This window comes from Melopsittacus undulatus, chromosome 10 (genome assembly GCF_012275295.1).
Source record: "Melopsittacus undulatus isolate bMelUnd1 chromosome 10, bMelUnd1.mat.Z, whole genome shotgun sequence".
NCBI classification, from domain to species: Eukaryota; Metazoa; Chordata; class Aves; order Psittaciformes; family Psittaculidae; genus Melopsittacus; species Melopsittacus undulatus.
Genome location: NC_047536.1, coordinates 5417975 through 5434094, shown reverse-complemented (window position 1 = coordinate 5434094; position 16120 = coordinate 5417975). Strand labels below are relative to the sequence as shown.

At 51.0% G+C, this 16120-nt stretch overlaps 2 protein-coding genes across 2 annotated transcripts; both read left to right on the top strand.

Moving 5' to 3' along the window:
- The first annotated feature begins 5976 nt into the window (after positions 1-5976).
- On the top strand, positions 5977-10102 carry LOC101870878 (protocadherin beta-15-like). Its single transcript, XM_034066794.1, has 2 exons — positions 5977-8014; positions 9336-10102. Exons 1-2 carry the CDS (start codon positions 6032-6034, stop codon positions 9438-9440), a joined length of 2088 nt encoding a protein of 695 aa, XP_033922685.1. The 5' UTR covers positions 5977-6031; the 3' UTR covers positions 9441-10102.
- Positions 10103-11795: 1693 nt separating this feature from the next.
- Positions 11796-15409, top strand: LOC117436729 (protocadherin beta-15-like). Its single transcript, XM_034066836.1, has one exon. The coding sequence runs from the start codon at positions 11820-11822 to the stop codon at positions 14262-14264; it is 2445 nt and encodes an 814-aa protein (XP_033922727.1). The 5' UTR covers positions 11796-11819; the 3' UTR covers positions 14265-15409.
- Positions 15410-16120: the final 711 nt, after the last annotated feature.

Below are 16120 nucleotides of genomic sequence, written 5' to 3'. Positions count from 1 at the left end.
AACATTTCTTCACAAGCTGAAAATTTCTTGCCCTTATACATGAAATGCCTGTGTGGCACTTCTGTCCCTGAAGTCTCTTTTTCAAGTCTATCCAAATGTCACTGAGAAAACCATCTTATTCTCTGCTGCTTCATGGAAAGCACACAGAAAGCCAAAATTATTCACACAGCAAAACTGGCTAGCCCAACAACCTTGTGCTGCTTGACTGCTCATGGTGTGACTTTCCAATGGAATCTATCTCTTTGTACTCAACTGAAACAGCCACTGCAGGGAACCAGGAAAGGAGTCTCAGAGAAATTGGACACACAAACATGAAAATAAAGAGGTCAGTAGATGACATTTTTCCCCACAAAATACATTGTGTTAGAGCTAGAAACTGAAATTTTATTTGTAGGCCATTTGAGAGCTCAAACAGAAGAAAACACACAGTTTTAGGGACTTAGGCAGAAAATTGCTGCATATTTGGTCTAGGAGTGAGGTTGAGGATGGAAAAATTAGATCCCACTAAACACAAAGTTCATGAAGATGAGAATAATTACTTGGTTTCAAAAGGCATTTGTAACAGGAAAGTGTTGAAGCTGAGAGGATTTATTTTTAAATGAGGAGTACTGAGAACACCATGTCTAGACATGTCTAGACATGGCAAGAATTCATTGCCTTCAAAAGATGTAGGATTGAAAGGGTTTGGGTAGACATCTGGCAGGTATCTTCTGTCCAGCACTGGTTTTGGAGATTGTAGAGTGCAGAATGTCTCTGAGAAGGTTTATGAGCTCAGACTTCAGAAGCAGGGAATTTCCCTTTATTTGGCAAAGTTGGAAGGTATGCAGGAGAGATTTTTAGAGCAGATAACCTTACAAAGTGATGCTAATAGAAAGGAACTACTACTACTGAGGAGGAAATATGGGCCCCATTTTGTCTAAGGAGAAAGAGCAACATTTCTGCCTCAATCAAAACACCAGAGTCCTGGCAGTGAAGGGGCTGTTGGACGAAAACGTCCGGATTGTTCTGGAGAGTGATACTTGCACACTCTTCTTTAAGATATTCTTTGAAAATCCATTGCAGCTGATCCAAGGAATAGTGGATGTTCTTACACTATTAATGCTAAATTGATCATTAACTTCAGGTTACTTTAGGAGATGATGTACAGCACCTGGAGATCTCCTTGTGAAACAGAAAATATCCAAAACTCTGAGCCTCCTGCAAGCTGCCTGTGCCTCAAGCCTCAATCATGTCTGGCTTCTGGAAAGTATAGTGCACAACACATGAGCAGTACTGGCTACAATTGCCCACAGCTTACATCTTTGTTAAAGCACATTTGGAGCTAGTTTGTTTTTTTTTTTCAGTGATATCCAGTGATAGGACAAAGGGCAACGGGTGTAAACTGGAGCATAGGAGGTTCCATGTGAACATTAGGAAGAACTTCTTTACTGTGAGAGTTACAGAGCACTGGAACAAGTTGCCCAGGGGGGTTGAGAAGTCTCCTACGTTGGAGATATTCAAGGCCCGCCTGGACAAGTTCCTGTGTGATGTAATCTAGGTTACCCTGCTCTTGCAGGGGGGTTGGACTAGATGATCTTTCGAGGTCCCTTCCAACCCTTGGGATTCTGTGATTCTGTGATTTGCTAGCAGGTTTGTATAGGACGCCTTCTAGACTTTTCATACTTACCTGAATTATTAGAGCCAAACCAAATGCCTTGATAGCTACTAAGAACGTACGTTTATTTGCCAAAGACTTCAGGGAGGAGACGTGGTTCATAACTTGCCCTAGGGACAGCCAAGAACCTAACAGAGGAGACGCTGTGCTGAGGCTGGTGCAGTTCCTGCGCAGGATGCCAAGTGTCGCTGCTGGCCAGCGCAGGGCGGGGGCTCCCATGCAGGGAGGGACCAGCGAGATGCTGCCTGGCTGACATCAGCTGAGAGCCCAACCGGAATGCCCCGGCTGTACTGCAATACGCCTTAGTTCAAAGCCTTTTCAAGGGATGTGCTGGGAATTGCTGCATTGAGAACCGGCCGGAAACATAAAGAGCAGAGGGGGGAGGCAGAAGGAGGGAGACAGCCTCTCAGGTCCAGCCCTGGGAAATTCGGAAGCATTTTGCCGCAGGTCTGGCGTGACTCAATCAGAGCCCGTTGGGTGGTAAGCACCGAGTTAACACCGAGAGAAAGTACTGTTTATATTTAACGGAATGATGGGGAAAGCACTAATTGGAATAAATGCAGAAAGAGAAGGCCGGCTTAGTTCTCGGAAAATGAACCCTAAACAGGAGCTCTACCAGCCGTTTTTACAGTATAACGGAGAACCAGCAGGTTGGGAACTATTGCTCTCGGCTTTCCTCACGTTTGCATCTAGCTGAGAGCTCAGGGCAGCCATTTTCGTAGGAGAGCTGGGAATTCAAGCGCCGAGTGCTGGAGGAGAGAACAGAAACCAGTCTTCGAGCTGTCTGGGAACGAGAGGATGGGAACGTTGGTGCCTGTTTGCATGACTCTTGAAAAACACAGGGACTCGGGGTAGCGTCTCTGCTTTCGACCTGCAGGCAAGGACTCCTCCCAAGCCCGGCTGTCCTCGGGGTGTGCTGGACGTGGACGGATTCCAGGGATGGGGAAAAAAAATTTCACCTAGGAGAGCAACCAAATTTGCCATGGAGTCTCCGAGGTTTTGCTTGGCTCATCTGAATTTCCAACTAGAAGACCAACAGGAAGAAACTGAAATCGTTCAGGCTGCAAAAGTGCAGCAGAATCTTCATTTAGAAACACTGTGCTCTGAAATACAGCGACATACCAGGAACTGAGCAGAATATGCTGCAGTAGCTCTTTGCTAGTGTTAAGACGTAAATCTCAGGGTAAAGAAAATAACCAGTTTTCCACCATTTTAAACTACCTTCTTAAGATAAAGATGTTACCACTAAAGCAAGAAAAGAGGAAGCCTACAACATTACTGAGTGCTCCAGGAGATAAGTTAATTCTCTGTCGCCTATATGCAAATCAGATTTTTTATTGTGGGTATAGTTCCTTATAGTGTGTCCTAAAACACAGTGTGCTGTTGACTGGCAGCATACGTACTTCTTTTTTCCAGTTAAACACAACCATTTTATTGTTGTGACCCAATGGAAAATACCAGCATCCATCCAAAACCCAATGGAGCATGGTAAATGACCCTCTTTATTTGGTATTTCTCTAAGATATGAGCTTCAGTCTGTCCTGGTTTAAGCCCAGGAGGTAACTCAGAACCACGCAGCTGCTCACTCTCTCCTCGTCTTCTTCCTCCCCCCTCTCTTGGAGGGATGGGGAGGAGAATCGAAAGAACGCAGCTCCCAGGGGCTGAGATAAGAGTAGTCCAGAAACTAACGTATAACACAAAACCGCTACTGCTACCACCAATAATAATAATGGTAAGGCAAGTAACAGGGGAAGAGAATGCAATCACCACCTGCCAACTGATACCCAGCCTGAACTGAGCAGTGATCTAGCCCTTCCAGGTAACTTCCCCCAGTTTATATACTGAGCATGATGTGCCATGGTATGGAATACCCTTTTGGTTAGTCTGGGTCAGGTATCCTATCTCTGCTTCCTCCCGGCTTCCCCTCCCCCTGTGAACATGAGACTGAAAAAGTCTTTGGTTGGAGTAAACATTACTGAGCAACAACTAAAACCATCGGTGTTTTCAGCTTTATTCCCAGGCTGAAAGTCAAGAACACAGCACTGCACTGGCTACTAAGGAGAAAAATGACTGCTACTGCTGAACCCAGGACATAGTCTAAGGACAGTATTTTCTGATGTTCTGATGTCCTCTTACACCCTTCTATGTCTGAAGTGGAAAGACACCATTCCCCTTCTGAAATAAGGTGAGTAACAATTGCCAGGTTATTGCTGAGAGGGTGGGAAGTGTCTGTGGAAGCTCTTCCCAGCTTGTGTCTGTTCCAAAGGTTAGGTTATGCAGAAGCAAAACTACCTTCCTCTCTCTGAGGTACCAAGACCTGAGCAGGAGCACTGGCAAGGGCAAAAAGCAAATGGATTCCAAGTATCACTGTTATTTTTGCATGGCACGAATGAGGGGACAAGCAGTGTTCCAACACTTCTACCGCTGTACTTGATCTATGTTTGGTTTTACATCAAGCTTCTTTGCTGGTGAGAATAATAGTCACTCAAGAGATGGACAGGGACACGTCCCTGCAACGGAAGAAAGGAAGACAGAGCTGCCCTGATCTTTGATGTAAGTTAACCTTTTCAATTCTATTACCCCTAAATTTCAAATGGGGGTAAAAAGAAATCACAAAAGATGGCTACACCTGTGAAAAATCCTAATAGCTAAAAATGTAGTTAAAATCCTGCAAAAGTCAACCTTGGCTACTATATTCTCCTACTGATACAGTCACGAAGTTTTTATTTTAAAACAAATGAATGCATCAGCGAATTTCTGGAACTTCACCTGGTGAGTATTGCTGGAGAGTGGCAGCCCTTTTAGCAAACAAAAAATAAAGCGGAAACACCTAGGAAATTAAAGGAAGTTGTGTGAAGAACAAGGAGGTCAGGACACTTTCCATATATACAAAAAAGTAGCGCACCAGTGGGCCTTTCCCGGAGCAAACCTCTGCGTCTCTTGTGGTTTCTGGTTGAACCTCTCTTGATTTACACTTGAATGGTTCATGTAATTGAGTCATTAGATCCTGGGTCGTTGCTATTATCCCATTTAGCTCCTGCTCATTACCTTTGTGTACCTGGGAGTTTAATTTATGAGTTCCCCTGTCTCCTTGCTTTTGTATTAAATAGCTGTAGGCCGTGTATCCTTACTCAGGGAGAGGAGTTCAGGTTTGACGTCTGAGTAGAGGAACTTCTAAAGTATTTCTAAGCTTGCGGGGATAACAGTAGAGGAGTAAGGACTGTACACCGTCTTATGAAGACAGGCGGAGAAAGCTGGGGTTATTCAGCCTGGAGAAGTCACCCTCGGGGAGACTTTGGAGCAGCTTCCAGTGCCTAAAGTATCCTACAAGAAATCTGGAGAGTAGCTTTTTATAAGGGCATGTAAGGATAGGTCAAGGTGTAATGGCTTTAAAGAGGGGAAATTGAAATTAGATATTAGGAAACAAATCTTTCCTGTGAAGGTGGTAAGACACTGACGGAGGTTGCCTGGAGGAGCTGGGGCTGCCCCATCCCTGGCAGTGTTCAGGCAATCCAAAAGCTGCTTATGAAGAGCTTGTGGCTGTGAGCTGGGAAAGTGATACCCTGAGCATGCAGAGAGGAAGCCGGCTTCCAAGAGAGAAGAGCATTTACACTGCGCCTGTTAGCTTCGTTTTGGCAAGGAGGCTGCAGAATCAAGCAGCAAGCTCCGAACCAGCAGCACTGGCCCGAGTAAGGCAGAGGATGGACTATTCCTTCTTACGACGCTGGGTGGGGATGTTGCCCACGGACCTGCAGGCTCTGCTACCCACCCCGGGTTTGCAGGCACAGGGAGACAAAAGAAAGCCGTAGGAGCTACTCGGGAAGAGCTGCGCGGGTCGGAGCTGGGGTGCTCGGAGGCTTTCAAATCACATAACCCCAGGATTCCTGACAAACACCGCTCTGCCTCTGATGCTGCTTAGAAATGCTGGGAATCACGGAGGACGGTGGATGGCCTTTCTGGAGAGTAATGGCGGGCGGGATACGGAACAGAGATAGCAAGAGGCAAGTGATCTTGTTTTTTCTGTGCGTTTGCGTGTGTCAGAGCGGGGCCGAAACCTTTCGCTATTCTCTGCAGGAGGAAATGGAGAAAGACTCCTTTGTCGCCAATATAGCAAAGGACCTAGGGGTTTCTCCGAGCCAGCTTGTGGCTCGCAATGCCCGTGTTGTATCCGAGGGGAACGAGCAGTTTTTCCTCTTTAATCAAAACACCGGAGTCTTGACTGCAAAGGAGTCTCTGGACCGAGAGGAGATCTGTCCGCAGAGGGACATCTGCACGCTAGTCTTTAAGATATTCCTTGAAAATCCGCTGCAGCTGATCCGAGGGGAGGTGGAGATTCGTGATGTGAACGACAACTCCCCCGTGTTCCCGGAGAAGGAGATGGTTTTAGAGATTCTGGAAACGGCATCCCCTGGGTCCCGTTTCCCTCTGGAAAGCGCCCAAGACCAGGACGTGGGCAGTAACGGCTTGCAGAACTACAGCCTTGGATCAAATTTACATTTCTCCCTCGCTCTGGAAACAGGGAAAAATGGAATGAAATATGCTGAGCTCATCCTACAGCACCAGCTGGACCGCGAAGAACAGCGAGAGATGAATTTACTTATCACGGCCACCGACGGGGGGTCGCCACCCAGGTCAGGGACGGCTCAGGTCCGGATCGTGGTGATGGATGCCAATGACAACACCCCAGTCTTCGCTCGGGAGGTCTACGAGGTGCGCGTGACCGAGAACAGCCCTCCGGAGCAGCTGGTGGTCAGAGTAACGGCCGCTGATCCCGACGAAGGGTCCTACGGGAAAGTGCGGTACGCCTTCACCCAGACAACGGAGCGGTCCCGGCAGCTCTTCGAGCTTAACCCCGCCACCGGGGAGATACGGGTAGCGGGCAACCTGGATTTCGAGGAAGCGAAAACCCACGAGATGGTGGTAAAAGCCACTGACGGCGGGGGGCTGTCGGCGCATTGCAAAGTGCAGGTGGAGATCCTGGACATGAATGACAACGCTCCGGAGATCTCGCTCACCTCCCTCACAGCCTCTATCGCTGAGGCCGCTCCTCCCCTCACCGTGGTGGCCCTGTTCATTGTGCAGGACCGGGACTCCGGGGACAACGGCAGGACAGAGTGTTCGATCGACGGGGACTTGCCCTTCAGTCTCACCCGGACGTTTGATAACTGCTACGAACTGAGAACAAACGCGGTCCTGGACAGGGAGACGACAGCAGAATACAACATCACCATCACAGCCACGGACTGGGGCACGACGAGGCTCAGCTCCCGGAAAAACCTCTTTGTGCAGATATCGGACGTGAATGATAATTCCCCAGAGTTCACCCAGGAGGGTTATACCATGTCGGTCACTGAGAACAACAGCCCCATGCTCCGGATAGGCAGCGTGAACGCCACGGACGCCGACGCGGGGAGCAACGCCCGCATAAACTACGCGCTGGTGCAGCAGGAAGGCAAGGAGAAGCCCGTCGTGTCGGTCAACTCAGAAAATGGGGATGTTTATATCCTCCGCCCGATGGACTACGAGGAGGTGCGCGCCTTCGAGGTGGCGGTACGAGCTACCGACGGCGGCTCGCCGCCCCTCAGCGCCCAGACTGTGCTGCGCGTGGTAGTGCGGGACGAGAACGACAACGCACCTCTCGTGCTGCACCCACCTCCCGATAGCAGTGCTGCGACGGGTGAGCTGGTGCCGCGCTGGGCTCGGGCAGGCTACCTGGTGGCCAAGGTGGTGGCGGTGGACTCGGACGCGGGGCAGAACGCGTGGCTGTCGTACGAGCTGGCAAAGGCATCGGAGCCGGGGCTGTTCCGCGTGGGGCTGCACAGCGGCGAGGTGCGCACGGTGCGGGCCGTGTCAGAGAAGGACGCGTCCCGGCAGAGGCTGGTCGTCCTGGTGCGGGACCAGGGGCAGCCGCCGCGCTCCGCCACTGCCACCCTCGGCATCACCCTCGTGGACGGCTTCTCCGATGCCCATCTGCGAGTGAGCGAGGAGGTACCAGCATCTGAGCCAGACGGGCCGCTGACTCTGTACCTCATTTCCTCCCTGGCCTGCGTGTCGGCGCTATTTCTGGCCACCGCGGTGGGCGCCTTAGCCATGAAGGTGCGGCAGGCCAGGCAGAGTGAAGTGGAGTCCTTGCCCACGTTTCCGACGGCTTCCACAGATAGCAACGAGGGCTCCCTGCCCCGCAGCTACCTGTACGACGTCTGCTTCGCCACTGGGACCGTCAACAGCGAGTTTCGGTTCCTAAGGCCCCTCTTGCCCTGCTTCCCCGCCGGGCTGCCCGCCGGCCAGGGCGAACAGCGGAGTTCGGTGTGCTCACAAGACGCGGCTATCCCCGGAGAGGGAGGCGGCTGGTCTGCACAGGTGAGGGACCTAGCGACGACGGGGGGAGCGGGGAGGAAGCAGCGCGGCGGTAGGGTGTGACTGACAGTAACGACTATCGACGTTGAGGAGCTGATGCTCCCGAAGTGTTGAATAACCACGCCTCTCCACCCCAGCTCTGTGCTTTGAGCATTAGTGTTAGATCAAGTCTGGTGGGCTTGATCTGTGGGCTCACAGAGGGGGCAGCTGGGCCAAGGGGATATGAGACTTAGAGGTATAGAATTGTGACCCATGCAGTGTGTAGAGCCGGTACGGATCCAGAGCAAGAGGTACACACCTCCTAGGGACACGTCTGCTAGCACTGGGAATGTAGTGATCCTGTCCGGAGTCAACCGGGACTGCGGAGACAACAGTGGGAAGGGGTGTCACGTAGCTAATTATGTCCCCTGCACTGCTGTTAGGAGTTGGTGCTCGGGGCTGCCAGTGCTGTTCAGCAGGGTGGTGGCAGTGCCGAGCTTGGGCTGTCTGATAAGCTGCTGGAGGCCACGGAGGTGGGGACCTCTGCCATTGAATTCTCTTACATTTTTTGTGGCTTGCATCAATAGTATTGTCCAGAAAAATATGATTATCTGGACTTTACAACGCAACCTCACGGCCTTTTTCTGACCTTGCGGTTGCTGCCAGACATTATCAGCTGTCAATGTTGCTGTGAACTCAGAGTGCAGTCATGTCTGAGGCATCCATTAACCTTCGGCTGTTCAAAGAGCATAGGGGAGATAAGAGGTGATCATTGAAGCACTTCCTTCTCAGTCTCCTAGGAGGCCCAAGTCCCCTCTAAATATGCGGTTACTAGTTTCTGGGGATCCATCTAGCACTTCACAATGGTCCAAAGCATGAACAGATATGAGGCTGAGGACCTCATATATATTTAAAGACCCCAAAACCCGTAATTTTTGTTTACAGTCACATTTTCATGTATCATAATTACAGAGGACATATTGCAGGTTCTCAGAACCTGGTGCAGTAGCCTCAGGGGAGACCAGGACCCACCTTGATACAGCAACATTAAACCACATTTAGTGTTAGTGAGAGAATGGTTTTATTCCGGGCTCTTACCATCTTAAATTACTTCCTCAGACTCATAAAGGTTTACCTTTGTCATATCCGCAGTGGAGGATGCTTTCTAGCGTTAGATTTTCCCTGTTCAGGTCAGAGACCCACCACCAAGTCCAAATTTCTCTTTGGCTCTGGGTAGAGAAGTGTGGTGTCACACAGGCAGTGGTGTAAGACATGCCCTAAAGTTTCTCGCTGCTGTCTGCTTACCATCAAAGCCCAAATATAACCTCCACTCTGTTCTCTGCAGGGCAAAGCTCCCCTCCCCGAAGGTGTGGGTCCAGGCCCCGCAGAAGCAGCCTGCACTGCGAGCAGGGGGTTGGAGCTACATGTCAGTTCTGATCAAAACCCTTGACTCACCCGGTAGTAAGTGAAGAGAGAGACAAGCACGCCTGTCCTCATTGATGAACGTCCTCAGAGGGAAAAGGGAACAGAGACCAAACACCCACCAAAAAGTACCAGGGAGGTACAAAGCTTCCCTGTGTGAGCAAAACCACTCTTCTCTTGAGCAGTTCTTTATTCATGTAGGTATTTTGTAATTATGATATGGATGAAGGAGGAGAACTGTAACTCATGATGATTACACCGAGACTTGTATGATTGTGAGAGTGCTACTGCTTCTAAATGGGAAATACTGAACACTGGAGGCAGGTCTTCAAGATAACTTTTTCCCACATAATCTTTTATTTGTTGTTGTTTGTTTGTTTTTCTTTTGGAGAGAAATCTTTAACCATGTCTTAATTTTCTTCAGCCTGTTCAACACCAGGACAAGCAGATACTAAACAAAATGAAGTGGTGCTTGCAAAGAAATTCCTTAGTAGCAAGCCGAAGCCGGTTACATTAAAAACAGCTGATATTGGCACACTTTCTATGTGTGACCAGAAATTTACCGGGTCTCCATATTGTAAAGAGTGAGATTACGCAATGTATTCAATTTTATTTTCCATAACGTAAGGTTGGAATTAACATTTCATCGAGTAGAAACTAGTAGAGAATTAAACGTACCATTTGTGGGTTTACAGCAAAATAAACTAAACAGTTTAGAATTAACTTGAGGCGTAGTAGAATATAGGACGTCAAGAAGCTTTCTGTTTTCATTTCTTTTCATTAATTGGTATTGATCTATAAGGTAATGTGATATTTCCCGTCACTCACACATTTTTAAAAGTCAAATGCCTGATGACAGAAAATAAAACCTACTCGGACCTCCCCCAGGTACTTTCTCCAAGAGTATTTGCCATAATCCATGTCCTAGAAAACAGCTGCCTCAAGAGCAGGATTTCCGAAATAAATCCGTGGACATTGTGAAGGGGAAATCAGCAGGCCGTTCTCAGAAACTGGAGGAAGGTTCCAAGAAGCTGAGTAAAATCTCGGTATTAGGAAATAGGTCCCAGGGTACCTTAGTGATGGTGATGCCTGCTAACGATTTAGACACAGGAATGACTGGGAAAAAGTCATCCCACTGAACAGCATAGCCTTCGTCAGTGTGCGGGACGGGACCAGCACTGAGCTAAAACGAGCCGGAGGGGACTACCTTGGGCCGCCTGAGTGCCACGTACGCAGAGGCGAGAAACAATGCCCGTCTGAGATATGCGCTGGAGCCGGCACCACAGGTAGCATCATTTCTCTCGTGGACTCGGAGAGGCGAAACGTGCAGGTGTCTGCTGGACTAAGAGGAAGTGCACGCCTACAAAGTGGCACCGGGCGATGCCACGCACATGGATTGCTCATTCAAGTGCGGGATGAGAACACCAGTGTTCCAGTCGCGCTGTACTCAAACCTTGACAGGAGGCGGGCGGGCAACCTGGTGGCCAAGGTGATGGCGATGGACGCGGAAGAGGAGTAGAATGCGTGGTTGACGTACGATCTGGCCAAGCCGACGGACTCGCTGCTGTTCCGCGATGGGCTGCACAGCGGCGAAGTGCACACGGTGCCGGCAGTATCGGAGACGGACGCGTCCCGGCAGTGGCTGGCCGTGCTGGTGCGAGAACAGGGACAAACGGCACTTTCCACCACCACTACATCCGGCATAACGTTTGTTGACAGCTTTTCCGACACGTCCTTCAAGCGAAGCAGAAGAGCAACTGCCCGGTGCCCGAGGAGGACCCAGTCAGGACAGGTGTCATCAGTCTTCCTCTTGCGCGACCACGGCTTTGAGGCGGCCAGGCTATCCACGCCTCGCCTCCGAGACATTGATAGCCGCGGGCTCTGGCAGCTGGCAAAGCCGCGAGACAGCTGCCGGAGATGCCCGGGAGCTCGAGATGCAGCCGCTGCCCCGCGGGGCTCTCTGCGATGTGTGTACATGTCCTGCCGCGGGACCCCAGAGTGGGCAAGCGCCCGGGAGCCACGCACGGATTCGTCTGCCGGGGCTAGCACATAGAGAAGGAAGCTGGCGGGAGCGGGCGCAGTCCCACATAGGGCCGCAGGGTGGTGCTGCCGGCCAAGGCGATAGACAGAGGCTGCGAGAGGGGAGGCGGCTGAGCCCACACTTGCTTTGCCCAGCCCAACGCAGTCGAGCCGACCCAAGCCCGGCAGAGGCGAGCTGGGCAGCGGGGACGACCAGAATCCCCTACAACCCGCTGAAGGGGCACAGCGGCCGCGCTCCGGACCGCCAGTCGGACTCAGACATAGGAAGGGCGCACGCCCGCCTTTCCGACGCGCTGCAGCCGGGCGCCGCTTACCGCAGAGGACTGCGCAGGCCATCCCCGACACGGAGGCTGTCCGCCGCCCCGCCATGGAGACCGCAAGGCAAGTGCTCTGTCTCTGTGCTTTCCTCTCCCTGCCGCACGCTCGCGCCGAGCCCATCCGCTACTCCGTAGCCGAGGAGAGCGAGAGCGGCTCCGTGGTAGCCAACGTGGCGGAGGACGCGGGGCTGGCCCCGGCGCAGCTCTCGGCTCGCCGCGCCCGCCTGCTCTCGGAGGACGGCCGGCAGCACTTTCGCTTAGACCCGGGCAGCGGCCGCCTCGTCGTGGCCGAGAGGCTGGACCGCGAGGAGCTGTGCGGGCAGTCCGCTACCTGCACGCTGCCCTTCGAGCTCCTGCTGGCAAACCCCGTGCAGTTCTTTCGGGTGGAGGTGGCCGTGGAGGACATCAATGACCACGCGCCCGTTTTCCCGGAGGAACGGGTCACTCTTAAGATACTGGAAACGAGCAGCCCTGGCTCTCGTTTTCCTCTGCAGGGGGCTCGCGACCTGGATGTTGGCAGCAACAGCATCCAGGCTTATGGCATCTCTCCCGAAAATGAGTACTTTAGTGTTGACTTTGGGAGTCAGTCTCAGGACGCGAAATATATTGAACTAGTCCTGGAAAAGCCACTCGATAGAGAAGAACAGGCAGAGTTGGGTTTCAATCTCATTGCCGTGGATGGGGGCTCTCCACCCAGGAGTGGGACCACCCAAATCGACGTTGTCGTTCTAGATGTAAATGACAACGCTCCCACATTCATACAGAAGGTTTTCATTGCACAGGTTTTGGAAAATGCCCCAGAGTGTTCTGTTGTTCTCAGAGTAGCGGCAACAGATCGTGATATAGGAGTTAATGGGGACATCTCCTACCAGTTCAGCCAAGCAGGAGACCAGAGCTACTCAGCTTTCGTGATTGACCCCATGAGTGGTGAAATTAAACTCACAAAGCCTCTGGACTTTGAGGCAGCAGAGAAACATGAGCTCAGTGTTCAAGCAACAGATGGTGGGGGCCTCTCAGCAATCTGCAGAGTGTTGGTGGAGGTGGTGGATGTGAATGACAATGCACCAGAGGTGATAATCAGTTCCTTCAGCAGCCCCCTCCCTGAGGACACATTGCCTGGGACAGTCGTTGCCCTGTTTACTGTCAGGGACCGAGATGCTGGTGCCAATGGGAAGATCTCCTGTGCCCTTGAGGACCAGCTGTCATTCTCCTTGCGGCCAGCCTATAAGAATTACTTTGAGCTGGTGACTGTGAGTGCATTGGACAGGGAGGAGATGGCACGGTACATCCTGACAGTCACAGCAGCAGATGCGGGATCACCTCCTCTCACAACCACCCAGACCTTCACAGTGGACGTCTCTGATGTGAATGACAATGCACCTGTGTTCAGCCAGACATCATACACCATGTATGTACGTGAGAACAATGTTCCCACAGTGCTTGTTGGGACCGTCATTGCTGGAGATGCTGATGTGGGGCTCAATGGCAAGGTGACCTACTCCCTGGTCCCAGCCCACCTTACAGAGCAGCCTTCCTGCTCCTGCATCTCTGTGAACTCTGAGAATGGAGACGTGTTTGTGCTGCGGCCCCTGGACTATGAGCAGGTGAAGCAGATCGAGGTCTTGGTGCGTGCTTCTGATGCAGGGTCACCTCCTCTTAGTGCTAGTGTTGCTGTCTACATTTCTGTGGTTGATGAGAACGACAATGCCCCACTGGTGCTGTACCCCTCGCAGGACAGCAGCCCTGCATCCAGTGAGCTGGTGCCCATTTCAGCTGAGGCAGGCTACCTCATCACTAAAGTGGTGGCCGTTGATGCTGACTCAGGGCAGAACTCATGGCTCTCGTACCACCTGCTGAAGGCCTCTGATCCTGGGCTCTTTGCGGTGGGTGCCCAAAGTGGGGAGGTGCGACTGAGGAGATCAGTGACAGAGAGAGACGCTGTGAAGCAGAAGCTCATCATACTGGTGCGAGACAATGGGCAGCCACCACTGTCAGCCACTGTGGCACTGAGTGCCCTCCTGCTCAGTGACTTCTCGGACGTGCGCCTACCACACAGCAGCCTGTCCACAGAAGAGAATGAAGGTGCCTCCTTGACAATCTATTTAATAATTTCCTTGGTCTTCGTCTCACTCCTCTTCCTGGTGTCCACAGCAGCCTTCGTCGTTCGCAAGGTGTGCAAGAGAAAGCAGATGAAGGATGGGCATGTGCTTTATGGTGCCAGCAACTTACAGAGCAGCCTGGCTGATGCAGCTGCTGCAGGGACCCTGCCCCACGCCTATTGCTACGAGATCAACCTCACAACGGGCTCTGGCAACAGTGAGTTCAAGTTCCTGAAGCCCATCCTCCCCAGCCTGCCACCACAGCTTCATGCCACAGGTGGGGGTACCAACAATGAGCAAGATTTCCCCCGTGGCACTCTCACTGTGGAGGATGTGGCACCAGACAGCCATGGGGTGCGTTCTGCAGAACAGTTCAATAGTCTGTCCTTTAACTAGCATGGTGTTGGCACAGACGGAGGTTTAGTGTCTCATGACTGTAAGGGATCCCTGCTGTATTTAGAGTTGGCATCAGTGACTTCCCGTAAAAACAAAGTGACAGAAAATACTGACTTCACCTGCTAAAAAAACCCAACCAACCAAACAAAAAAAATTTACAAATCCAACGAAAAAACCTAAAGCTCTCTCTTTCAGGGAACTGCATGTTTCTGCTCTGTTACAGCCATTTCTTAAATGTTTTGAAATTGAGATTTGTTCCAGGATCTTGGTTAATTTTTTTGTCTCAGTTGCTGGCAGACAGGACTATGGACCAATTCCTTCTTGCTGTAACCGAATAACACAGTCAGGCAGATAAACTACAACCTCACTAAAGTGCGTGAGTCATGAAAGCAAGGGCATGGTGAGTACCGTGTAACAGTGTGGTGTGAGTATGCAGCTCCTTCTCCTCTGGGTTCTGGTTGCCTCTGTCTGAGTTGGGTGGGCTCTGTGTGCTTTCTTCTGCTGGTCACGTTGTCTGTCTGTACCTCAGCTGAGTGCCTGCCTACGCTGCTCAAAGGCTAGACACCAAATCAGGCAGTTGCACATATCCAGCCTTTGCACACCATTCCAGCAAAGGAGAAGGAAAGTTGTTTTGACCTTTTGATTACAGCAGTCTCATTGTCCTTAAGGGAGAATGAGGTCTTTCATTTGCCCATAAGGAGTGATGGGATGGGCTGTCTCCTTGGGATGCAGGCAGCATCACAAATGGTATTTGGATAAATTGCAATGGACCAGACCAGACTAGAAATATTTCATTTTGAAGGCAGCTACAGTGATCATCTGGTCCAACTGCCTGACCCCTCAGGGCTTACTGGAAGTTAAAGCATGTTTCTAAGGACATTGTACAATGCCTGTTAAACACTGGCAGGCTTGGGTCATCAACCACTTCCCTAGGAAGCCTGTTGCAGTGTTTGGCCACTCTTTCAGGAAATAAATGCTTCCTAGTATCAAGTCTGTTTCTCCAGTGGTGTGGCTATGAACCTTACCCACTATTACTGGATATAAGGGAGAAGAGTTCATTGCCTTCCTGTCTACCTCCCCTTTTTATGAAGCTGACCCTCACATGCTGTTTAAATTGTGGCATCCAGCAGAGCACACAGTAGTCAAGGTGGGGCCACACCAATGCTAAATGCAGGAGGATAATCAAGACTTGTGAGTGACTGGTTGTGATGGTTTTGATGCCAACAGGATGAAGTTTATAATCTTGGCTGCCAGATCACACTGCTGGCTTCTACTGAGCCCACAGCCCACCAGTACCTCCAGCAGCTACCTTTCTGCAGGGCTGCCCTCCAGCCTCTGCTTGCCCAATTTAGACTAAAATCCAGAAAAACTACATCCACCGCCTTCTCTTCATTAATGAGGCAGGTGACCTTTGTACCCAGTATGATCTTCTTCATATGTTTTCCAGGAGCTGTTTTCTCACCTGTTGGCGAGACCAACAGGTCTGTAGTTGCCTGTTTCTTTCCTCGTGCCCTTTTTGCACACTGGAAGGACACTGTCTAGCTGCTAGTCAGACAGCTCAGGGTCTGGGCAGCCCTGGGGGCTAACGATTAAATTAAAACTTGAGGCAAGAGAAGCACAGAATGACTTCTTCTCAGTCCCTGTTACTCTCAGGAGGGATCACCTCCCACAAGTAGCAGTCTAATGTTTTCTTTTGACCTTCACTTGCTGGAAATGTACTTAAAAATGCCATTCTTGTCACCTAAAACAACACAGGCCAGTTTCCACTGTGATGTAGTTTTGGCCTGTCGTGTCTTCTCCATGCACATATGAACCACAGCTCTGTAAGCTTCCTGCAATGCCAAACCTTGCTTCCA

Excerpts from the sequence above, each read along its gene's own strand:
- LOC101870878 (XM_034066794.1), top strand. The coding sequence starts at position 6,032 with ATGGTTTTAGAGATTCTGGAAACGGCATCCCCTGGGTCCCGTTTCCCT. Across the intron at positions 8,015-9,335 it reads GAGGCGGCTGGTCTGCACAG|GGCAAAGCTCCCCTCCCCGA; the intron begins GTGAGGGACCTA and ends TGTTCTCTGCAG.
- LOC117436729 (XM_034066836.1), top strand. The coding sequence starts at position 11,820 with ATGGAGACCGCAAGGCAAGTGCTCTGTCTCTGTGCTTTCCTCTCCCTG.